The sequence below is a fragment of the Thermobia domestica genome, chromosome 17 (assembly GCF_964235325.1).
Source record: "Thermobia domestica chromosome 17, izTheDome1.hap1.1, whole genome shotgun sequence".
Lineage (NCBI taxonomy): Eukaryota > Metazoa > Arthropoda > Insecta > Zygentoma > Lepismatidae > Thermobia > Thermobia domestica.
The window spans coordinates 88,737,343-88,764,034 of record NC_137470.1 but is presented as its reverse complement, the minus strand read 5'-3'; the positions used below and the strand labels follow the sequence as shown (position 1 = coordinate 88,764,034).

Below are 26,692 nucleotides of genomic sequence, written 5' to 3'. Positions count from 1 at the left end.
AATGTGAATAAACCCCTTTAAGTTGACAAGGTTGTAAGAGCTCATATTTGAAAGAAGTCAAACTCAAACTTAGTCTGTAAAAGCTGAGCTAAGCTCTAAGTTTTAATCAAGCGTACTTCTTTTTAGTGAATTTTGTGATGTTAGCTTACTTTCAAAAATGAAAGTGTGAGTGCAAAATAACGCTCAACTTTAGCTGGAACATTTTAATTTACCACTTGAAAGTTCACTGTTGTCCAATCGGGAAAAATCTGATTTGATTTGGAGTTTATCGCCCCTTCTACCATCCAAATCATACGAGATATGAACTTAAAGCTAAACGCGGAATTCGAACCATATGAACTTTTACCGGGAATCAACCCTGAGTCTCTGATGTAGAAATCCATAACACTCGAATGTGGGGAGCTCTTCTGAAAATAGAAACACTCGCTAATGGGGGGAATAACAAGTGATATACGATTGAGCCCAATAACTCGACGCAATAATTAACCTTCTTTAGATATGATAAACCTACATAACGGAATTTCTGTTTATGTTGTGATTGGCAAATATCGGCCAAAAAGTAATGTGGTGGAAAGATTTTATATGGTAACCTTGGAACACCAATGTTTCCATTGGAAACTATAAAGGTAACCAAGAATGTTCTGTCGCTTTCTGTGGAGGTCTGTGTTCAATTGGCCCTCACACTGTGAGTTGAATGAGAATGGAGGTAAGGCGAAGATCAGTTGTTGGTGTGCGTATATCCAACATACTACCTGGTTGTGAAAGTTCAGTTACATCGTGAACTTGTGTAAGAACAGAGATTTGTCTCCACACTGAGTCATAAGGGCGTGTATGCTGTACAAGTTCAAACTGGGGTCAAACGCCGCTGCAGCGGGGTGGAAGATATGCCAGGCCCTTTCTGAGGGTATTGTGACTACGCGGAGAGCGCAGCAGTGGTTTAACAAGATTAAGGACGGTGACGAAAGACTCGAAGACATACAATGTGCCGGAAGACCAACACGTGTACAAAATGAAGATCTTCAGGCAGCAATTGAGGCGAACAGTGGCCAGACATGTAAAGAACTGGGACTACAATTCAGTGTGAGTGAAGAAACCATTCGCCAGCACCTTAATCAACTTGGCAAGTACTAGAAGTTGGGTCGATGGGTCCCACATGATTTGACTCCGGGCCACAAGGCAACACAGCAGACACCTGTGTTTCTTTGCTGTCTCGTCTGAGGACGGAGCCATTTCTCGACATGGTGTTGACATGTGGTGAGAATTTGGTTTTGTACGAAGCTCCGCGGCACCGTCATCATTGGTTAGCATCCCATGAATTGGTTCCAAAACAGCCGAAACCAGCACTGCACCAGAATAAGTTACCCTTGTGTCTTTGGTGGACTGCTCGCGGCACCGTGCATCGGAAACTGCTACCAGCTGGTGAGAGCATCAATGCAACTGTATACTGTTAGCAGTTGAGCCGTGTTCAAGAAAAACTCAAAACTCTGGAGCCAGCACTTTTGAATCGCAAAGGGAGTCCTCCGGTTACAGGAAAACGCTAAGCCCCATGTGGTTAGGATGACCCGGGACACCATTCTACGCCTTGGATGGGAAACACTATTGCATCCTCCATACTCCTCGGACATTGCACCGTCCGATTATTACCTGTTCCATTCCTTGGACTACCACCTTAGAGGACGCCAGTTCAAATCCCCAGTAGAGATGCAAAATGCAGTTAACTTCTTCGCTTCACGGCCCACCAAGTTCTACCGCGATGGAATCCATGGCCTTCCAGAACGTTGGTAGAAGGTCGTCGATGCTGATGGGCACTATTTTTGATCTTCCAGGTACGTCTTAGGTGACATATCGATGTTCGAAGGTAGTGGGTTAAAAAGCAACAGAACTTTCTTGGTTACCTTTATAGGAAACTTAGACAGCTGAACAGCTTACAAAAAATAAGTGTATTTTGAAGCAAAATCTTTTATGGATTGTATTACACCAATTTCTAATTTAGTAACTAATTATCATCCATGTACTATGAATTTTATCAACAAATGTTAAAAAAAAAATATGAATTGCGTGTAATAAATATCTACCTTAGTTTGCCATTTGCATACTACGAATTAAATGGTAAATTTCAACACGTTAATTGTCTAAAAGCGGAGTGATACATTCCTGGTCCTTTTACACATTCTGTCTTTTACAGTAGGTTTAAGTAAAATTCTATTTTCTAATGGTGTCTCACGTCCTTAAGTAAAGGAACACAAAGGTGATCCTTAATTCTAGATTTGCAAAGGCCTTACACCTACCTGGCTACAAGAGGTTGAGCAGCAATTAGCGAAACGCGAACTAATTGAGGTTACTTTTAACGCCCTGCAACATTATTTTTAGCGTCATTTGTTGGAAATCCTTGCAACTGTCCCAAATGGAAACGGCTTTGAAGAAAACGAAGGGCATCTAGAACTAGCTAAACCCATCCGTAACTAGATTATCTATAATGTCTTGAATTTGTAGAATATCAAGATTTAATGGCCGATTTGTTCATATGCTTACCGAAACCCAAAAACAATAACTGTACCATCATTCCATTATTTTAGGCAAGTCATTCTCAATGGAAAAGTTTTACTTGGGTTTACTAACCTTTGGAATTATAACAAAAAGGATGTTTCAAGAGTGCTTCCAAGAAATAAAAAAAAAAAAAAAAAATAACGTATACAAGCGAATGTTCAGTGTAGCACTTGAGATATCCAACATAGAGGGAAGGATTGAAAATTAGCATTCACGAATAACAGTGCTTTGGTGCAATCAAGCTCCAAAATCATCGAGTAGTAAATAATTTGTCTTACAGGAAAATGTACATTCCAAAAAGCGAGAACAAGGTAACAGGTTATATTGTGTTCCATTCTCGTTCCTACTCATGATTTAAATTCAATGTTTTCGAATTTCAAAAGAACGCATAATCAATAAAGTGGCTTCTCGGAGACGGTAAAGAAATATTTCTTAATAATAAAAAAGTCGAACATTAGAAACTCCACACGGGAGAAGAGCCTATTACAATAATTTATTTATTTATATACTTATATATTTCAAGATTTAAGGAAAGTAAAATTAAAGACTTGTGGCAGCGTAAGCCTTGTCTACGAAACATTCGACTTGATAGAAATTGACACTAGTTCGAGAAGCTGTACTTTAAGTACATTTACAACAATGAATTACTAATATGTAGTGAGATTGACAAGACTTTTCAGATGAACAAAGCAGGTCTTGTCACCATCACACACGAACTTGACCAGATATTATTTTCAAGATAAATTCAGCATTGTAACCGAAAAACTGGGTTAAGGCAAGAGGTATCGCGGAGCTCTCCTCCGGATGCTTGACATAATATCAAAAGTAAAAGGACTGACGACAGAACATCAGCCATCAAAATTGTATGTAGATCGACATATTGGGTTGGTGTAATTAAAATGTCCGTTTCTGTATGTGGTGAAAAACAACTCTCTGTAATGTATCCGAAGGAAGAGTCGAGGTTACAAACTACGTAATGTTCAGAAAACAGATGCGAGTTGCCAAACATCAGGATGTAGTGTATTCCTTAATAGGGTCTTCCGAAAGTGCTGCATAAAGAAGACACAATCCAGACTGATTTTCCTTTGGGAATTAAAACAGGGATATTTACACATCTAGCAAAGAAAAATATCAACAGTACATTTGAGCTAAGAGTGGTAACTACCTGTCAATGGTTTGTGAAATTTGTGCCACTAACATAGTATTGAAAAACGAGACCCACGCTTACCTACCAACAGCAGCATCATATAATGAGATCCTCAGAAGGACTGTGGAAGCTAACCCTACGAACAGTGTTCGTGTAATTGCAGACAAGTTAGGCATACATTGTAGCACTATCGTTCAGTGGCTCCGTGCAATCAGTAGTTAAACTCACTGGTGCTACATTAGTTGACACCGGCCAACAAGATTCGCCATCCGGAGATTTGCACTTCTCTTAGTATATTGAATAACCGAGAAGGTTTTCTGAATTAGATTTTAATTTCTGATTAAAAAAAAAAAAAAATGGATCTCCTACGACAATTGTAAACGGTCAGAGCAATGGCTGCACCTTGATCTACGTCGAGGAACGTTTCCAAAACAGAAGGTTGTGTTGCTGGTAGACGTTGCTACTGGTTCTTCCATCTTGTCTTTCTCTGACGAGGCAAAACCATCACTGTAAATCGTTACAATACTGAACTCGCAAATTTGTTCACAAGCATCCAGCTTTGGTGAATGAGACATGTTATACTCATGTTTCATGACAACGAGAGCTTACAGGTGCTTAAAGGACAAACGCAGACTCTCCATGAGTTATACTATGACTGTTCCTCTCCCAACATATTTTCAACACCAACTTCCACTTCTTCCAGTACCTCGATTACTTGTTGTCAGAGAAAACTTCCCTGAATACCGGACACTACAACGTGTGATTGAGAATTTTTTCGAATCGCAGGCTCAAGACTTCTTTCATCATGGAATCAACTCGTTGGCTGAGCGATGTCGAAATTATGTGGTTGCAGCAAAAGACTGTTTTCAATAACCAAGTATTTTTTTTTCTTTTTTTTTTTTTTTTCAAGAAAATGACACACGTTAATCAGACAATTCAATTCATCTAACCAATATTTCTGCATGTAGGGTGGCTGAAAAATAGCTAAATATTGAAACACTAAGTTCTAGATTAAGTTCTGTAACGTTGATTTTCATTTATCGGAAAAACATATACATATATATGTCCTTCGATATAAAAGAAAAAATGTGTTAAATCTCAACATAGGCACGAGTGTTGTTAACCAACTTCCTCAAACGGTCAGGGATAAAATAGATACTTTTTCTGAAGGAAGTCAATTGACATGCTGGCAATAACCTCTTGAATCCGTACCTTCAATTCATCCATTATTCTAGGTTTGGACCTGCACATCTCCTCCTTAATGTCTCTCTCTTTCTCTTTCTCTTTCTCTCTTACACACACACACGCCACACACAAAATCACACCGAGTGAAACTTGGACTTCTTGCTGGCCACTCGTGAGGCCGCCGTCCATGCTAATGTCAGGAAACTTCTGGTCCAACCACTCGCGTACAATTACTACAAAGCGGGATGGTGCACCATCTTGCATGAGGTCATAAATGTTTTCTCGTTTCGATACTGTAGGTCACACGTAATCTTGAAGCATCTGGAGGTAGCGGTCGCCATTCATGTTATCATGCAGAAGATATGGGCCGATGGGTCTTATCGCCGTTATTCCACACCACACAAGCACTTTGGGACGTGATTGCATCCTCTCAACTATCATTTGGGGATCATTACCACGTGATGTCCAGTAATGGTAGTTATAGTGATAGACAAAAATCCCAACATGGAATACGGCCTCGTCACTTCATACGATGCTTTCAAACAGTTGTGGCCAGTCTTCGTGCCAAGCCTGCATTAATTCCCCGAATTCCATCTTTCAGCCATAGTCCTCGAATTTCAACTATTGTATATAACGAGGTTACCAAGGGCGAAAACTGAGTTCTTTATGCAAACTAAATGTATTGTATGTCTTGATAATGTGTCACCTGTGCTCACCTGTCCGGCCGTTTACGATGAACGGAACCACTGCACCACAGCTCAATCTCAATCACATGGAACAAATTCATGATGCACGATCCCGAACATGCCCAAAAGCACTTCCACCCAAGATTGGACTTGCCGGGTTATTGGGTACTGAAATTCAAGTGACTTCCATTCGGACTATATTACCTTCGTTGTATGGTCGTTCCTGTAAACCTCTGTAATGCTATGATCCGACATCACTGGCAGTTGTTTCCACCAGTTCCTTGATGGTGGTGACACGTTCTAGTCCTGTGTGAGAGAATCCTCAGTATAAATTTTGCCGATACACGCCGCATCTCTAAGCCTTCGTGTAAGATTTAGTGACATGAGCCGATGGAAATGTTTAATTCTTCCGCAATTTCGCGGACATTTAGTCAAAGTGTGGTTTTTACAAGTACACTGACACGGCCAACTTTCTTCTCATCATGACTTACGGACGGGTGACCAAATATGAGATCATCCTCCACTGACATTCTTTTAGCTTGGAAACGTGCAAACCAGTAAGAAACGTTGCGAGACTCATTGACACATTACCGAATGCTATTTGCTACATTCCAACGATCTCCTACGTAATAACCCAACGAAGATCACACAACTCACCACACGCAGCCTAAAATTGTATAGGCTTAGGTGAAAGACAATTTTGTGACGTTATCGTGAGACATTGTTACATATACACTCATGTCCAAAATTATTGTCGCATGTCTATAAATATGTTGTTGTACGAATATAATTTGGTAACGAATTCGCCCGGTATTTCTTACAATGTTAGTATTTGTATAATCGGCAAAGATACTGTGGCAAATTTCATGTCAAAAGATCAGTAAATAAGAACAATAAAACGAAAATAAAACTTTCTTGTCCATTTAGCAACATTTTGTTTTACTCATTCTAATTTTCGTATTTATAATTCTCTTCCTACGAAATTTACCACAAATATACATTTTCCGATTATACACATAGTATCAGTATTAAAAGTACCCTGCAAAATCATTATCAAATTATATTCTTACAAGAACACAGTTGTAGATATGCGACAATCATTTTGGACATGAGTGTAACTGCGGTCAGGATTTCGAGCTACAACTAATACTTTCTTAGAAAAAAATAATCTGAGAATTAAATCAACAGCCCATGAATAAAAGAACGAAGGTAAAACGTAATACTCACCGTATCCACTATTATTTGACTACCTTCTTGTAGTGGAATTCCATCAGTCGTCGTTAATATAATGACTGAACATTCAGGAAAATCAGTCTCTACACCATCTGCAGTCACACATGTAATAGGGATTTCTGTAGTTTTCAAAGATGAACTATCTTTCGTTGTATTTTCACTGTTCAGTTCTTCATTTTTAAGTTCGATCACAGTATCACTAATTTCGGTCTCCTCAGTCGTATGAATCGCGTAAGTTTCCTGAGGAGTTTCACTTGAATATTCTTCGCCAGACGATTTGCCCGGATTCTGTAATCTCCTCCACAGCGTAGTTTTAGGAACCTGTCAAAGGAACAATAACTAAATCAACATAACAAAACTAGCTTACGTCAAAATAGTTGACATGGAATATAACAAGTATTATTCTTTTTCTTGCCGTAATTAGATATTTTTCTTAATATGTCATAACTATATTTATCAGATTGTAAGCCACCATTCTTCTTAGCTCAAGAAAATCTCTCTTGGCTTACAATGAAAATCGCTAACACGGCCGGTAAACTACGAGATACTATTTATCGACATAATAGGGAAAAGGTACGAAAAATATCGCTAGAAGCCAAACAAGTGTTTTTTTTTTTTTTTTTTTTTTTTTTAACATCTTGAAGCATATTTTTCAAAGTTACTAGACTACTAATACTTCTTCATACATTTATGATTCAAATGTAAATATATGAATGTATGCTTCTCGAATCTACAAAAGCAAAACACTAGCTACAAGAGAGCACGTGACTTCCTTTTCAATGATTTTGTTTCACAAAACAATAATGTGGAGCAGTTAACTAGCAAATGTCCACAAGAGATTGAAGGCTTGTATCACATTTGTATAACTTCACAAGTATACAAGGTCTGTGTTCTCCCATTTAAATAATTAAGAAGAGTTAAAACCGAGTGCACACTGTAGCTAAGTGGCTGCATATTAAGAAACATATATATATATATAAAACTGTCCATTGATTTATCTAATACTGATGTTCCTAATGGCTCAGCGGTTAGTATACGTGCGCTTGGCGTCGGAGACTTGGGTTCGATTTCCGGTGGAAGCTCATGTGGTTCGGATCCCATGTTAAGCTGTAGATCCACGTCTCATAATCCTCGCTGCTGAAAGAGACGCTAAACTCAAAACAAATCAAAGATTTATCTAATATTGTCAATAAAGAAAAAAGTTATGCTGATTCTAAGCAAATATTAAAGCATACATCTCAAGGAAAGCGCATTTTATTTTTGAACATTTAATTGCATTTGACTTTCTCCATCGCGCCTACCAATTTGTTTTTCACGTGGCTTACTAAAAGGGTTGGCAAAAACCATGGTCTTTATTGAAAAAAAAAAAACAACAGAAAACCAGGTTTTTGGTTTAAACCCGGTTTTTTTTGGTTTAAACCCGGTTTTTTTGGTTTAAATAATTTACTCTCTGTATTTATATTAGATGTGGACAGAAATTAGTTTGTATTACCTTGATGTTATTATGCAACAACAGGATTATGCTGGAAGGGGTCACATACGCTTAAAGCGGAATCCAAACCGCTTCTCGGTTTACATCCAAGAGAAATTGTCCATTTGGAGACGAAACCGAGACTAATTGGTCACAAATGCGACTGCCGACTCACTCACGAAGGACTCCTGATAAAGATACGTTGTACTGATCTTTACATAGACCTACTTGTTAATATAATTGTCAAAGAGTCATTTCAGAAGGACAAAAAGATAAAACAGTTACACAAGTAAAAACATTATACAGAATTACATATAAATCGGGAAACTCCCGCCTTAGCCATTGGGAAAATCCTGTTATTACTTTAAATGTATTTGTATGTACAATTTTAAGGTCAATGTATCACTACGCTGAAACTGAAGTATTAAATTACAAATTTGGTATGTAGGTATCATTCAATAAAATTAAAACAAAGTCGAATCAAAACTGATGTTGGAAGCTACGTAGGCAGTTGATAAATTTTGCAAATTTCTATGAATATATTTAAGCAACCTTGGCTTCTTTATAAAACAATAGGCATTCAGGCCAGTAGAAATATATCATTTGGTTTCGTTTCGTATGTTTAGGCTTAACATCCTTATGAAATACCAAGGTTATCACGGAGAAGACTTTCGCTTAAAGGGACCTCGAATCGCTACTTGGTTTACACTTTAAAGATGGGTTGTGGTTCGACCGAGAATTGAACACGGGTCCTCTTGATTAAAAGGTGAAAAGTAGATAAACATAATGCAGATGGTTTGATATGTGGAGACATCACCATGAAGTTCACCCGATTTAAAGCATTTTTCGTTCTTCTTTTTTTTGGTTTAAACCAGTTTTTTTTTTGAAAAAAAAAAAAAAAAAAACAGCTGGTTTAAACCACCTTGGTTTAAACCAAACCAGCCAACCCTGCTTACTACAGTTCTTTGATGTAGTGAAGTAACTGGAATTCAATCCCGGAAAGTACTGTATATAGCGTATGCCAGGTAACAGTATTCATTTTTTGTAATATAGGTTTACTTACGTTATGCTAATACATCACAAACATGTGAACAATATTTGTATGTCCATGAGTCTGGCATGATTTCAATAATTTTGTCCATTCATTTATTTTCTTTCTGTGTCAAATTACTAGAAAACGCGTCAAATATATTTTGATTCCTTTATCACATTCAAAGTATTTAATTTCAATTCTGTTGTCATTATTTCCAAATAAAATAACTAGCACCATAGAAAATAGTCAACCGATAGCATTTCTTATAGTATTCGGCTTTCTAAATATTTGTCTGCTTACTTATAAATTTCGTCACGTGGCTACCAAAAACGTCGCACTGTTTACAAGTTCTTCTAAAACTTTTGAAATACAGAAATTATAAAATTCAGACCAGTACCTTGTAGGTTTGAAGTATTAGGTTACTAGTTTTGAGAAATAAGCCCCTATAAACTTGGTGTTGCCAAATGGAGTAGATTTATTTGAATAACGAACGAAATTCAAATTTTGTATTGCTGATGTTTGGATTTAGCAGTAACTTTATGTATTTACAACAAGACAAATAAATTTCTTTAAATAAAAAGCGTATTAATTTAGCAGAATTCATTAGCATTTAGCAACCATACATGCATATGTACTGCAAACGTAAGGATATTACATTGTTACGTAGTAAGCACATGACATGGTGTTTTTCGCTAATTTTGTATCTATTTCTGAATATGACAGATAGGCGAAAATAAATGTCGATCGTACTTGAAAAGGTTTCAATCTCGAATGCACTTAACGGCACACAAGTCGATGCTTTGTACAAAAAGAGTGAAAAGAAATAAATAATGAAAAAAAATTACTCCCTATGCTTTGTATGCTTCATTAATAAAATTCTTTCTTCTCTTCCTTTCTCTGGGGTTGGCTCACAATCAGTGTCGGATTTTAATCTAATAAATACGATAATGAATTGTATCAAAATTATTTGAACGCATATGAAATGAAGGGATACATATATGTTGGGTAAAATTCAATATAAATAGAATATACTATGCAAAGATAAGAAAATATTGTTTCTTCTTAGTATTTACCTGCAGGGCATCTTCTCTAGATTTATTTATTTGTATCTTTCATTTTTCTGTTGTCTTGAAAATTATAATGAATTAAAGAGAAAATTTCAGAATACGTGAATTATTTAAAAAGATCATCGAATTTCTTTCTCCAAGTTTAATAGTTCTAAATTCACTATATTCATAAATACATTATATATATATATATATATATATATATATATATATATATATATATATATATATATATATATATATATATATAAAATGAGCTTTCTATAATTTACACAGAGTTAACATTAAAAATACGATGTATATTTTAAGGCAAATAATATCAGTTTTTTTATTCCGGAAACCAGCAATACAGACTTTTACTGGTTTATACGTTTAGGAGAATATCACGTGGAAACGTACTCTTACAGGTCAGAGTAGAACAAAAAACTTCAAGAAGTAGATCATCTCAAATAGTCAAGATTTTGACAAGAGATGCTTACTGCACCAAAGAGAGAAAGTCAAGAATTGCTGTAGCCAAAAGATGCATTCAACAAGAAAATACCACTCTTAACTAGTAGGCTTAATATTGGACTAAGGAAAAAGCTGACGAAGGAGTAATGGAATATAAGGAGTATTGGAACATATGGTTCAGCGATTGAGAAATTAAGGAAGTTTAAGAAATATTTAGAAAGCTTCGAAATGTGATGCTGAGGGAAGATGAAGGAGATAAAATGGACGGAGAGAGTAACAAACCAAGATGTTTTAAAATGGGTAGAAGAGAGGAGGACGCTTTCAGCCAGCATTCCTCGTACGAAGCCCAATTGGATTAGACACATTTTGTGAAGAAACTGTCTTCTTTGTACCGCCACAGAGGGAAAGATGGAAGGAAAGCGAGGAGTAGGAAAAACGCAACTGATAGATGATTCGAAAAATAGAAGAAAATATTGGGAGTTAAAAGAGGAAGCTGAAGATCGAGAAACGTGGAAGAAACATTTCCAGACCCGATCCTAAGAAAGAAAGAAAACCGCATTAGTCCCAGGACCTGCCAACAGGCAGAAAATTTAATAATATTAATAATACATTTATTACTATACTTACTGTATAACTGACGAGGAAACTGATTCAAATGTGACACAAAATTGTGGACGTGTTTATGCGCAAACGGAGTGTTTTTGTGTACAGTTAAACCCATTACAGGGAAAAGCCCTCAATCTCACTGTTCCTCAGATGTAGAGGAATAAGAGGAAGGCTGGTGCTCCGATATTTTGCGAATTTTTGAATATGTAGCGATAGTACAAGCAAAAGAGGCTTTAAAAATGAAGAATTCCTTCATGCACGAAACTTTATGTCGTCTAAACATGAGGGTTACAAAACTGAAGAGTCCATAAAAATTCTCGGGGAAGAAGGTTTTGGACAGGGAAGGCGAAATTAACGAAGTTCTATCGTTGCCTGAAATAGACGAGTAAGGTTTGTCTATATAGGTCTTTTCGTATGTTGAATCGAATAAAAGCATCATCAGTCAAATAGGATAAAAAAATGTAAAGTCGTAATCGAAGTGCTGCAGAAGTTGTGCGTAAGGGATCATGTCCCATCATTGTAAAATTTGTGTCTTATCGATCTCGGGACCAAGTTTGGAAGGTAAAAAAAACTATTGAAAGGCAGTGAACTCCTCCTTACCGAATCCCGTACCTCCAAACGCTTGAACCTTCTACGGCGTGCCAAGGATGCATTTGGAATGTGGACAAACGACGGAAAAATTGTGATCCTCATCGGGCGTGGAAAAAAAAAAAAAAAAAAATCTGTGACAAATAACTTATCTAATATTTTTCCGAGATCTTTAACCTTAGTTCCGAATACAATTTTCTGGTTACCTATTACACGTTTATAAGACTAAAGATCAGTTTTCCTGGATAAAGTTATACCGTAAGTTTTGACAATGTCCAAAGATAAACAATTATTGACTGACCCTTTATTTAATATATCTATGTTTTCTTGCAGCATAATTTGATCTTAGACAGTATTAATGTCGTCAGCATACCATTAAATATTTACAGATTAACTTATGAGGTAAAAGCAAAAACAGCAAGGGACCCAGGTTAGAGCCCTGAGATACTCCTGATGATATTTTATAATTGAATGAAGTAGAGCTATTATACCTAATTCTAAATTTCCTGTTACTTAAATATGAATCTAGCCGTATAATTTGATATTTTGTACTTGTGCACCTCACTTATTAACCCCCTAAAAACACCCAGGTGGGTTCAATGAACCCCATCGGTTACATTTTTGTGTTTAGATTTTTTTGTATTTCGCCTACCTTCATGGTTTTCTGTGCCAACTATATTTGCCCTTTTCTGTTTCTTTCGCCTGATTTTGAATGTTAGATCTGTTTTTGATTTTTATACAAGGCTGTGAGTGCAAAATAGTAACATTAAAACCCAAGGTGGGTCCATTGGACCCTTATACATTAACCGAGGATTATCATTGTAAATATCACTATCTAGGTGTTGGCAACACTGGAGTTACAGAGAGTTGACAACTCTGGCTGCAATCGGAGTTGGCAACATTAAGATCGTTTCCCGCTGTTTTTCTTTTTGTATTACATTCGTTCAGAAGAAATTCCTGAATTGTTAGACGAAGTTATTGACGAGGACATGGACTAAGTAGATTTTATGGTAGAAGACGAGAGCTATGTTCCTAGTGATAGTGAAAGCGATCGCGTAAGTGTGACTTCAGCAGAGAGTAGCAGTTCTGAATCGGATGATGCTGGAAATAATATATCAGAAACGAGTGGTGTTTAACGAAGTAAAACTGTAGAATGGAAGGAAACATGTTCTAATTCTAGTAGCACTAAAAGTTTTAACACTGTGAAATCAAAAATGAACAAAGTTGTGTTACCTCCGTCGAAGGTTGTAAAGACTCAAGAAGATAGTTTCCGATTGTTTGTCGGGACAGACGTCATCCAGAAAATTGTTCAGCACACAAACGAGGAGGCTATTAGAGTAATGGGTGATAAGGCAAGTATATGGAAACCATGTGACTCACAAGAAATCCTTGCTTTCATAGGTTTGTTGCTAACAGCAGGATCATTGAAATGGAATAACTTAGATGTAAGTATTCTTTGGGATTCAGAACTTGGACCTCCAGTCTTTCGAGCAACAATGAGTAGAAATAAATTTGAATTACTTTCAAGATTTCTCCGATTTGATGACAAAAATAGGAGTCAGAGAAGGAAGAAAGATAAATTGGCCCTAATTAGGGATGTGTGGGAACAAGTCAATAAAGCTCTTGAAAAGCATTATTTGCCTGGGGTGAATATTAATGTTGATGTTCAATTGGTTCCATTTTGCGGACGATGTCCGTTCAGAATTATAACAAAATACTTTGGATAGGTTAATAATTACCTGTACCTTGGGCAGAAAGTGCTCATACATATGCACTATACTTCATAGAATGTTAATTTAATAATAACAGAAGAAGAATGTTTTTAAGATATGTAAGATATTATTATGGGATGGTTGTTGCTATGTACATGTTTATGGATACCTAGTCAGCAAGTTTGTGTGCTTGACAGTTTTAAGGAAAAGATATTATAAAGTATATCAACTAATAAACCATTTTTAACACCGTTCACCGACTTTATGATTCTAATAGTAAAGGTGAGAATAATCGTATATAATTATTGAAGCTAATTTTTACATGCAAAGAAATTCCACTCGAAATTTGTATATCTTACTTAGCCGAACCAGGTTAACGACTATTCTTGATAAGTCGTTGTAAAAATTTTGGTTTACCTCACCCGGGATTTTTCATAAATTCTTACCCCGAAGTAAAGTAAGGGTGAATTTACTTTTACAATTAAGTTAATGAATACAAATTTGACCATACTGAGAAGTGGTAGAATAATTGTAAGGAAAATGGACACTGAAATAATGGAGGATGAATCCACTAATAGTAACAACGGTGAACCTAGTGTAACATCAGGATTGACATCGGAAGACCGAATCTTGCTAGTCTTACAGCGGCAATTGATGCAGATGTCTACCGAGTTAAAGCAGACGATGAAGCATCACTCTGAAGAATCCAACAAGCAATACGAAGAATTGAAGCAGACGATAGAACAGAAGATGGAACAGAAGTCGGATGAAACGAAACAATTAATTATCCAGACGATGAGCGATATCACCTCGCAGTTCGAGGAAAAGTTAAAAGGAATATCGGAGGAATGCCAGGATAATCACAACCACCTGAGCCAAGAAATCAGCGATATAAAAAAGGATTTAGAAGTAACCGAATCTTCTGTTCAACAACAAAAGATCCAGGTCATCAATAATTCTAACAATATACGTGCAAATACGCAATTGATAGCTACGTTACAGGAAGAAATTAGAATGCTACAGGTTAAGGACAACACATACCGTAATAACATGTGTAGTGATCGCTTGGAGTTTCCCCACTCACCAGTGATGAACTCACCTTCGCCGGGGTCTGATGAGGATATTATATTGGACGAAATACATCCGAAGAGTACAGATGGGCGAAACATAGATGGTGTAACAACACATCACGTAATGGATAGGAACTATCACTCAACAAGTACACGGAATGATAAAAGGAAGGTAAAATTAAGTGTTAAGATGAGTGAAATACGAGCTATGAGTAAATTCAGTGGTAAGTGTAACGAGAATGCTACTTCTTTCTTAGAGAAATTCCAGGATGAGTGCAATATTATGTGTATAGATAGATCACAATATATGAAATTAATCCCTCATGTATTACTCCCACCTTGTTCATTATGGTTTAAAGCAGTACGTGATCACATCAGTACTTATGAAGAATTCAAAGCGGCACTAATCGCAAATTATGAAAATGACTTTTTGCTGGCAAATAGAGATGCCACCATTAGAAATCAACACTTCAATCCTCGATTGCATAAATCTGTTGTAGAGTTTGTTGTAAATACATACAACGAATTAAAGGTCGTTAATCCATTGCAATCGGAATCGAGAATAATAGCATCGATTCGAAATTTGCTTCCATTTAAGTTACAACAGATCTTATTTTCCACCCAGTGTATGAGTTTCAACCATTTATTAATGCTTGTCCAATGCTATGAAACTCAATACCATGCTATGAATCAGCAAGTAGGAGTGAGTAAAAATAAGAATAATTCAGATCATTTTGTGCCAGTTCGGAATTTGAATATCCGAAGTGTGAATAATACGGAACATAACCTAAGCCGAGTAAATTCTAGCAATCAAAATGAGCAAAATAGGCAAAGTTATGTAGGGAATCCGCCTAACCTAATTAATCGTAGCAATCCATATGTTAGACCATATAATCAAAATAGGTTTAAAAATAGACGTAATGTATGGCGAAATTCCAGGAATACAGCGAACTACGTGGATAGACGTAATTGGAGGTCAAGAGATGGCACTTCATATCAAAATCAGAATCACGACGTAATACATGTACAAAATAGTACAGAACCTAATCATGATTGTGCAGTACAATGTACTTTATTAGATTCATATGCAAGTATGAACGTAACCTGATTACCGTTAATGAAATTAGGTTAAATTCATATCAGTTATAGATTCTTGTGAATTTTTATTTTTAAGTTTATGTGTTAATACCTATAATGAAAACGATTCTTATAAATACTTGAAGTGCTTAAATAGAGTTTTAGGTAGACTGAAAAGCTAATTTTCAAATGATTTTTATTCTTTCTTGTTAATGTTAAGAATCATAATTCGATTTATAATTAATTAAAAGCAAAGGTTATTTATATTAGATTGATTTGTGTAAAAAAACTTAACTGTCAAAGATTATGTTAAGAAGAAGATCTATTCTATAAAACTAAATATTCGACAACTATCTTGAATGAGATTCTTCTATGTTGTGATGCCTTATTAATCTAATGTTTATTTTAAATTATCACCTAAAATGATTATCATATAATGCGCCCTGACCATTTGTAACTCATGTTTGTCCCTTACGATTTTTGAATTCGCACCCTTCAACGATTAAATAAATGAGCGACGACATTTTTAATAAGAAAATATAATAATAATATAATGAATGTAATTAAAAATAAGTATTGATGAAGTGTAATATTTATTATAAATGTATCTATGTATATATATGAAATGTAATGAAGATATATACGAGGTGTGATCAAAATATAAAGAACATATGTAATTTAAGAACATTATTGTAAACGGACCAGTGGTTCTTGAACATAAAAGCCAAACTCGCTTATGACTTTTATATTCAGTCCATTTGTCGGGCGACATTTTTATATAACAAAATACTTTGGATAGGTTAATAATTACCTGTACCTTGGGCAGAAAGTGCTCATACATATGCACTATACTTCATAGAATGTTAATTTAATAATAACAGAAGAAGAATGTTTTTAAGATATGTAAGATATTATTATGGGATGGTTGTTGCTATGTACATGTTTATGGATACCTAGTCAGCAAGTTTGTGTGCTTGACAGTTTTAAGGAAAAGATATTATAAAGTATATCAACTAATAAACCATTTTTAACACCGTTCACCGACTTTATGATTCTAATAGTAAAGGTGAGAATAATCGTATATAATTATTGAAGCTAATTTTTACATGCAAAGAAATTCCACTCGAAATTTGTATATCTTACTTAGCCGAACCAGGTTAACGACTATTCTTGATAAGTCGTTGTAGAATGTATATCCCATCTAAACCGGACAAATACAGAGGTTGTTCAGTCTACATTTGGCCAATTTCGACCTACCTAAAAATTTAGAAGAATCCATGGCGCCAGGTCCGTAAGTGCTCGATGTATTTCCCTTGGTTCCTAACAATAGCCCGACAGCGTAATTTCCACTGTAATAGGCTTCTCTGAAGAACTGGGAGGGGGATCTTATCCCATTCCCTTTGCACAACTTTCCAAGGTCCTTCCACAGTTGTCACACGCCGTTTTCCCAAAGCCCGCTTCAGCAATCCAAATCCACAATAGTCCATAGGACTTGCACCTGGAGATTTAATAGGTACCTCATTCAAAGGTATCACCTGTATACCACTCGCCTCCATCTCCCTGTAGAATGCGAGGGACGATCGTGAGGTATGTGATGAGGTCTTGTCCATATGAATGCGCACCAGATTGGCGTCATTTCCGTACATTGTTGAAATCTCATGCTTGTAGATCGGCCGCATGATCTGCTCCTGAAAATACTGCGAATTTATTTTGCAGTTCTTCGCCACCCTACGAATATTCAGTTTACCTCGGTAACAGTAGCCAGTAACGACCATGAACCCTTTTGGGAAGGATTCTTTACAGACACGTACCCACCTTCTGAAGTTCCTGCTGCCTTTATCTCGGTACATGATGGCTCTCGGTTTGCCGCAGTCGGAAAGGTAAATCCATGCTTCATCGAGCGTTATGACGTACATCCACCTTTGTTTTGCCAGATGCCGTTCGTACAGCTTCCGGGCGTTACACTTTCGTTCCTTTTGGTGGGCATCCGTGAGAAGATGGCCGCCAGCTTTCATGATATTTTCCAGCTTGAGTTGATGGTGTAACGTCCAGCTCACAGTCCTCAAAGACACGTCAAGACGATTAGCCATACACCTTTGTGTTGGCGGATTTTCTTGCATTGCAATTTTGCGAAGTTTCCTCTGCATGGTGGAGGTGGCCTTGGTGCATTCCCGCTTTCTAGGCAACTTCGTTGGTGATCCAAATGTTGGAGCTTCGTTACCCTTGTACTTTTTAATTACATTTTTTATTCCACTTAAACTGATGTTGCAACCATTCTTCTTGCACTGTTTTCTACTGACAGAATCACTAAAGTGGGCGTCATAAAGAGCCGCAACATAGCCTTCCCAAAACCGGCTTAGTTTGGGTGGCATTTTGGTCACAGAGCGGAAACCTACACACTTGGAAACAAATTTAACACAACACTCACAGCAATGGTCCTGTTTTGTGCGTTATTGTCGTCCGCGCGGAAAAACAACTCCGTTCCCAGGAAGCCACTGCACAACACTGCAGGACACCACGAGCCAGGTCGGGTGAGTCCATTCTGCCCGGGAGGGGGAAGGAACGAAATCGGCCAAACGTAGGCTGAACAACCTCTGTATGGCATGAAAGTATGATGGGCTTGTGATTCAGCAACCTCATACCTTCTCAAGAGCATTCCGTACTTGGGGAAAAGAAAACAACGCAAAGGCTGAATCAGGACTTGGAGCAGGGGTAGTTACTCAGTTGATTGAACCTTATTATAAGTCATAGAAATGTTACTTGTGATAATTATTTCACTGATTTCAATTTGGCAGAAGACCTGTTAAAAAATGGAATCACAATGGTGGGAACGGTTAGAAAAAAAAACATTTATACAGAAAGAATTCCTAGCAGATAGGAAGAAAGAGGAGAATTCTTCACTGTTTGGTTTTTATGAAGATTTTGTTCTTGTTTCTTATGTTCCAAAAAAAGGGAAAGTGTGTCCTTCCCTTTCTATTTTCCATGCATCATGATGACAGTGTGATAGTGGAGAAAGAAAACAAACCAGAAATAATCCTGTACTATAATGAAACGAAAGGCGGTGTGGACACCTTGGATCAAATGTTACATGAATATTCCTGCAAGAGAAAATCCAACCGTTGGCCTCATGCATTTTTTATGAACCTGATTGATGTTGCTGCTCTTGCCGCATACTTTGTGTGGATGAATCTCAATCCTGACTGGGAACAATCCAATCCAAACAGAAGGCGATTGAAGTTTTTGATCGAATTGAGTCGAAATTTAGCTCTTCCTCATCTGAAGAAAAGAAGTCAGGTTGGGCTTCCAAAGGAAATTCAAGAAATGCATGCAAGAATTTTGGGTAAACGCAGAGTGGAAACCCTGAAGATTTCAGATCAGCATGGTACTGCCAAAAAAAAGTGTTTCTTGTGTCCAACAAAGAAAGCACGGAAACAGAAGCAACAGTACGAAGTAGGCAAGAAGAACGTGTGTAGCGAACATTCTGTGGTATAAAGCGTCTGTGCGTTCGTTGTAAGTAAATTATTCGCTGGTGTGATTTTCTGGGTAAATTCATAATTGTTTGTCAAGAAATCAACATATTGTGTTATATCAAACTCTGAAATTATATTTTGGAATCAATGCAGAAACATTTTTATTACTAAAGTGAATTTGGAACAAGGACTACTGAAGTGAAAATTTCTGATGTACGATTTTCTTAATTATACCTTTTATAGCGGAATTTCGTTTGAAACCAAGAGTTTTACACTTAGCATATGTCTGCTTTCTATCGGATGCCCTTATAAAGAAACTTAAGAAGTGTCAAGATATGATTTATATTCTGTGAAGGATGTAATATCTCTCCAAATAATACAAATAATAAAAATACTTATACTCGTAGTAATATACAGATGGTGATCAGAAAAATGGAAACACCTGAACGAAATTGCAACTTACCACATTAATATGGTGTCGGGCCACCTTTCGCCTTCAGAACAGCCTTGATGCGACGTGGGATGGAGGCATAGAGGTCGTGAATGGTAGCAAGTGGAAATTTACACCATTCCTCGTGCAGGGCATCGGCCAGTTCTGTGAGAGGATGGAGGTAGAAATCGTCGCCGGAGTCGTGTTTCCAAGACGGACCACAGATGTTCAATTATGTTGAGATCTGGAGATTGGGCGGGCCAGGGGAGGTGTTGAACTTCATCCCGATGTTCCTCAAACCACGCTGCAACAACGCCAGCTGTGTGAATTGGTGCATTATCCTCCTGGAAGATGGCGTCATTGTCCGGGAACAACATCCGGACCATAGGATGCAAGTGGTCTCCTAAAATTGCGACATAATCGTTGGCAGTAATTCGTCCGCTAAGTGTGACCACAGGACTCAATGAAAACCATGATATGGCGGCCCACAGCATCACCGAGCCGCCGCCATGTTTCACAGTTGGGCGGAGACACTGCAGATCATAAGCTTCTTTGGGCGTTCTCCACACATAAACACGGCCCGTGGTTGGGAATAGGGTGAAGGATGGCTCATCCGACCATATCACACGTTTCCAGTCCTCAACGGTCCAAGTTGCATGGTCACGGCACCATTTGCGGCGTGCGAAAGCGTTATGGTCCCTGATGAGCGGTTTGGCCAGTGCAACACGACGACACCGTAAGTTCATGTCATGTAATTCGCAGCGGACTGTGATTGTCGAAACAGGGTGGGGGAGGTGCTGATTGAGTTCCTCCGTTACTTGCTCCGCAGTGGCACGACGGTTCTGCGTGACAATGCGCTTTAATACCCGGCGTGACCTGTCACTCATGATTTTCTTCCGCCCACTGTTCCGCTTCCCCGATGTGGTTTTCCCGTGTGTTGTGTAGGCCGTCATCACTTTCGACACTGTCCCACGCGACACACCTAACACAGTAGCCACTGCCGTCACACTCACTCCACATAACCGCGCACCAACAATTTGCCCTCTTTGAAAATCTGAGAGGTCTCCCATTTTACACTACCTCCGTCTGCTGCAGCCACTGGACACTGCTGTTCCGCTGCGCCTGACGTAGTATGGAGACCGACCTAACACACCACCACCAGCGGTCTGGCTCTGCGGGCGCCACGACACCACTGCCAACCCATACATCTGACGTGTTGCCAATTACAGGTGTTTCCATTTTTCTGATAACCATCTGTACTTCTCATATGGTACACCATTCATACCTTACAAAACTTTTTTTAGTGTAAACTAAAATTAACCTAACCGAAACTAACCTAACCTAAACGTTGTAAATCACTAATATCTTATAACAAAATTCTTTAAAATAAGTTAATATCATGTATTGATAAGTATGAGTCCAAATGACCCACCCTGGGCATTTCTGTATGTAAAATACCTTGGTGTTTCTAGGGTTAATAAATGATTATAGGTAATTTATCAAATGTTTTTGCAAATGATTTACCATTTGTAAACCTACCTTGATTAATACTCAACTGATCACAGACAGTGCTATACAAGGAGTTATACATTATTTTTTCAAACATTATACGAATAAGATTCATTATAGAAATAAGCCTATAATGATTGATATAACCAACTTTTGTCTTGGATATGGTTGTTATGGTTACTACTTTCCAAGCTTCAGAATAAATATTTACATTCAAGTACCAATTAAAGGATGCTAACAATTATTTCGATCACTTCTTCTATAATGAAAACTGCTATTCCACCTACACCAGATGCAGATTTCATCTTCAAGGATTTAATTGAAACTATCCACTTGTTAAAAGTATTACTTGATATTTGCGACATTCAGAGCAGAAAGAAATTAATACTGAATGCATTCAAGCTATAAATGCTGAATGTATTCCTAGGACACTACATGCAATAAACTAAATGAGTTGGTTCATATTTGCATTATTCTTTTGAGCTTAAAAATATTATGGTTAGCAATTCTTTTCCTACAAGTCCTGTTAGTTTTCAGTTTGGAATGTTTGATCACTTTCCTATGTATTTCAGTATAGTAATTTTCTGTCTTGGAAGCTGAAAACACTCTAATGTACACAATTAAAAAAAAAAAAAAAAAGTTCAATGCAATGGTTTATTATTTAATAACATGTTTGAAGTAAGATGTTTACCTGTTTATTTTAATGTTAATTTTTTAATCTTTTATATGCAGAATCCTTCAAAGTGCAAATCAAAATCATTCAGATCTGTTTTAAAAAATCAAAATCTTAAAACCTATTTATATATTTTTTTTTAAAAAAAAGTAAATTGTTGAATAAGGTTTATACTCAGCGCAAAGGACTAATGCATTGGATGTATCGCCTGTCAGAAAAAGGTGTTTATTGTATTGTAAAATGTCAGCAGGGCACCCAGATATAGGAATTTTAGTTATAAACAAAATATTCATTCTAAATAAATTAGCTGTATATCGTGCTATGTGTATTTTAACACACAAACACGTATTTTACTAAAGTACCATACAACAATGGAAAACTGTAATTAGGCATTTCCCTGTTGTTTTTCCGAAGTAAATAATTAATCAATGTAATCATAGCCTCAAAACGGTCGATGCTATCTTAAACTAAATAGATCGTCAACTATTTATTTAATTTAATCTATTTTTATTCCGCGGGCGATCACCCTCCTATTAGATTATCTTTTCTTTTGATATCCTACTCCTACTTCGACCTGTCCATATGTTTCTCTGTCATAACATTCAATAAACCGGTTTCTAATGTTATTTTTCTTTTATTCACATCCACCTACCCACTTTATTGACGAGCCGTTCGAGTGCCTACATTTACTGCCTTCAGTATATTTTTGTTAATTACTAATATTCATAATACTAACTTGAAACATAACGGAAGCCACTTTCTGAGACATTTTCCCTTCTCTACATGCAGCTATTGCCTCATTCAATCTGTGTTCTTTGAAGCTGTCATAGTCAGGATCTCTCTTCTTAAGGCACGACCAAGGAAGTTTCCCAGCTGCTACTAGACGGGCCTTCTCTCTGAATAATGTTGTTCTAGGAATCTGTACAGAAGAAAACAATGACTGTAGTCTGACACACGGAAGAATATCAGAAACACTAAGATATTCCACGGACAGCTTTAAGAAGGAAAAGTTGTAAGAACTGCAACCAACTAAAGTAGTTTTTCATGCGGAAAATACTTTTGATACTATCGTTAAGTATTATATTTTGTGTCTTATTCATACAATAAAAATTGATCTACATGTACAATTCAGTTCTTCTTGAGTTGTTCCATACCTTAAGAATTTTTATGCCATACTTATTATAAAGATGATGATACTTCATTACGAGCCGTTCACCAGGATACCAACTTTTTAAATATACAAAATTCATTTATTTTTATATTTTAGTTTTATATATTCGGTTATTCATGTAGGTTAATGGAGAACAGGAACAAAAATATGAGTAATGACACAAGATAGTAAAATGATTAAACTGGGATAGCGGAATACGCAAAAATCCGAAGTTTATTCCACATGACGTGAGCTGGCATCGAACTCGTGAATTCACATTTTACACACCCCCGGTTTACCTCTTGAACTCTAAGGGACTCGTTCGTATCATTTGGTGCAAAATATGTGATTAATTCTACAATATTAGGGAACGATTCCACTTAATAAAAGAGATCGATTGTTTTCTATAGTAAGAGTCTGATCCTCAGATTGCAATGCTACACAAAATGTAGAAAGACTGCATCTCTGTGTGTACATGGTTGGATGTAAGCATGCCACGTTGTAAGAAATTCGCATTTCAAAACTGAACCTCATATCCCCTATAGCAGTACACACTGTTCAACTTTTATAATACGAGTAGACTTGACGTGGGTTGGTGAGTGTAAGTGTACAAGTATGATTTTTTTTTTCTTTCTTTGACTATGAGGAAATTAATCATTCGGATATCTAATCCTTCGAAATAATTCTTTAATCATAACTCAGTGCTTCGTTTCATTATCGAGAGGCGAAAGAAGAGAAGAAATTAGGGCGATCGTGATAAAACTTAAATTTGAGATCTCAACGGATTTACAAGCTTCACGGCCTCTCGGAAGTGATCTTTCGATGGTTGTCCGTCTGTTCGTCCATGTATCGTACACTCGCCTAGAGATCCTACCGTTCAAAATATCACCACCAAATTTCAAATTTAAGGTTTTTATAAAATTCTCTACGGGCAATAGTTACCATTTTCTGCCTACCTTTACACAGAAAGTGAATTTTGTTTTAAAGAAATGTGATTTTCTAGAAAACGACTTTAACAATTTTGATTATTTTTCTATGAAAAATCCGGAAGAAGTAGATTGCCCTTGTGGTGAGTTCTTTTTGGACTATTTTTTTAAAAAACGACTGAAGCAATTTTGTTCATATTTCGTAAATAAATGTTAGTTTCGTCAACAAACACGTAATATTAAATAAGCCATTTTCATTAAAAATTACAAATGTGGTAATTTGCTTTTGAGAGGGAGGTGTTTTTGCACGATTTTCTTACAAATGGCTCAAAAAATGTGTATATTTCATAAAAAATTCTACAATACAGTTTAAGACATTTTGGATGGACAGTTCACACACGGTAGTTTACTTTTGGGTGAGCTGTTTCGAGTGATTTTCCCAAAAAACTGTTCACTTGATTTTTTCTTTCATAAATAAATATTTTATTAATAATTCTGTAATACGACATAAATCATTTTACACGAAAATGTCCACAAAGGATAGTTTACTACTGGAGTTGTTTTTCACGGACAATTTTCTCAAAAACTGTTGAGTTGAATTTATTCTTAATTCATAAATAAATATTTCTTTAACAACCCTACACTATAGCATAAACAGTTTGTAATCAAAATATACACAAGGACTAGTTTGCTCACGGGCTGAATTCTCTTGCGACAATGTTTTCTGAAACTGCTTATTACAGGCTTTCCAACGCTAATGAAATATATATATATATAAATAAGTAGGTTATCACGACAAAAAATATAGGAGGTTTCGTGAAGCTGTGAAAAAGTAACATTTTAATTATCCAATAAGTAGAAATAAAAAAATCACATGAAAATTACACCAATTGTAATATGAACATACATTCTACTCTAAATATAACATATGGGTAATTATCTCGTTGCAATATTTTATATGAGTTTCGTAATGCTTTCGTCCGTAGCTCACCAGTACTAAGCAACCACCATAAGGAAAGCGTAAAAAGGATCTGCATCAGAAAATCAGTGTTTGTAAGTATACGTCTCTCAGAAATTGTTTTACCCTTCTGTAACGATTACTTTTATGATATGCTTTATTTTGTGCTGGCAGATTCTCCAAAAAGTACTTACGCAGTTCTGGGAGTTCTTCCGCGATGCGTTTGCACACAGGACGCAAAGTTAACCATCGGCGAGGAACATGACGCAGGAAAAAATGGCTTTCTAAATCCAATACTGACTGGACAAGATTGTGGTCCTCTTGTCAAGCCGCAGACATTCTGAACCATTGAAATATATCCACATAAAAATCTTGAATATCTCACGACAATGATTTTACTCCACCATGAAACGCATTAGAATGTGTGTGCAAAGTACAAGAAGCTTTGGTAACCCTTGATCTTGGCACCAATCATTTAACATTCGCTGAAAGGACATGTTCACATTAGGTCCATCACTTTCCAGCTTGAGGAACTTGTCATGAGGTAGTTTAGATGTGTTAATAGTTTTCGCAATAGCTTGAAAAAAATCTGAAAATGGAGCGTGCCCCAAAAATGCACTGTCCAGGTAATGAGTAAACAACACAATTGGTTGAAGAAGAAAAACATCGAACTGTTTATCACTTACTGCATTTGTTGTTTCATCTACAGCAAGACTGAAGACGTTACCAGAAGTTGAAACATCGTACAACAATTTTTCATGTAAATAGCGGCCATGTCCATCTGATATTGAGTATGACAACTTAGTCTTATGGAGGTGAAAATCCTTATTTTCACAAGTGGAAGTAGCAATGCAGCAAAAATATAGGACGTTAAGTTAAAATGTAGGAAATATAGGGGTTTATAGGAAGAGACGCAGATATATAGGAAAAATACGAAATATAGGAGCATTGGAAAGCCTGTTGTTATAATTCTGTTCATATTTCATAAATAAGAATTTTCGATGACAACTGCAACATGACATGATTCAATTTAAGAAGTGGGAGCAAGAAAGTCTAGTGTGGTGGTCCATACCATTTATTATTATTAATTTACAAAACAAATACTCATCTAGTCCAATTCACACGCAGGAGGAAATTTTGAAGTCTGCCAGGACCTATATTTGAAGTCCTATTCCAACATCCGCTTGGTGTGACTGAGGAAATCTCTGGAAAAATAGGACGGTTGGTCGCAGGATTCGAACCCTGGACCTCCAAATAAAAGAATCCTAGTCGTTCATCTGCACTTCTTGGTTACCAAACAATTAAATATTTGATTGCTTCTTATATCCCATATGAACACAATGTCAATGAACCTGAAACCAGCTTCTTTACATTTGTAGCAGGTAGTTTTAGAACATTGTAGTTGTTACAAATCAGAAAACTTATTCATTTAATTTTAAGACAATTTAATAATATTATGAATAGATGTGAATATTTGACTTACATCATCAAACTGATAACATATCGACTGACTATTGACGATTATCGATGATCGATAATCAGTGGACTGTAATGTGGAAGTGTACACGGGTGTAACAAAAAGGTACGGCAAAATTTCAGGGGTGGTTTCTTCATGGGTAGACAAGTAAAAAAAGTTCATATGACCGTATGTCGGGCAATGCATCGTTACAGATTTACGCCATTGAGCCTCCTGATGTGAAATAG

The 26,692-nt window shown here is 36.7% G+C and overlaps 1 protein-coding gene across 7 annotated transcripts in view; it reads right to left on the bottom strand.

Annotated features, from left to right (window-relative positions):
- LOC145673820 (uncharacterized) overlaps nt 1-26,692 on the bottom strand; it is a 234,519-nt gene that overhangs the window by 12,120 nt on the left and 195,707 nt on the right. For 6 of the 7 annotated variants that reach the window (XM_081743587.1, XM_081743586.1, XM_081743591.1 and 3 more), the window contains 2 exons: nt 22,691-22,873; nt 6,793-7,119 (listed from right to left, as the gene is read on the bottom strand). In XM_081743587.1, the coding sequence (XP_081599713.1) occupies nt 6,793-7,119; nt 22,691-22,873 (510 nt within the window). The remainder of the gene's footprint in view (nt 1-6,792; nt 7,120-22,690; nt 22,874-26,692) is intronic. The other variant, XM_081743592.1, reaches the window with a different exon arrangement.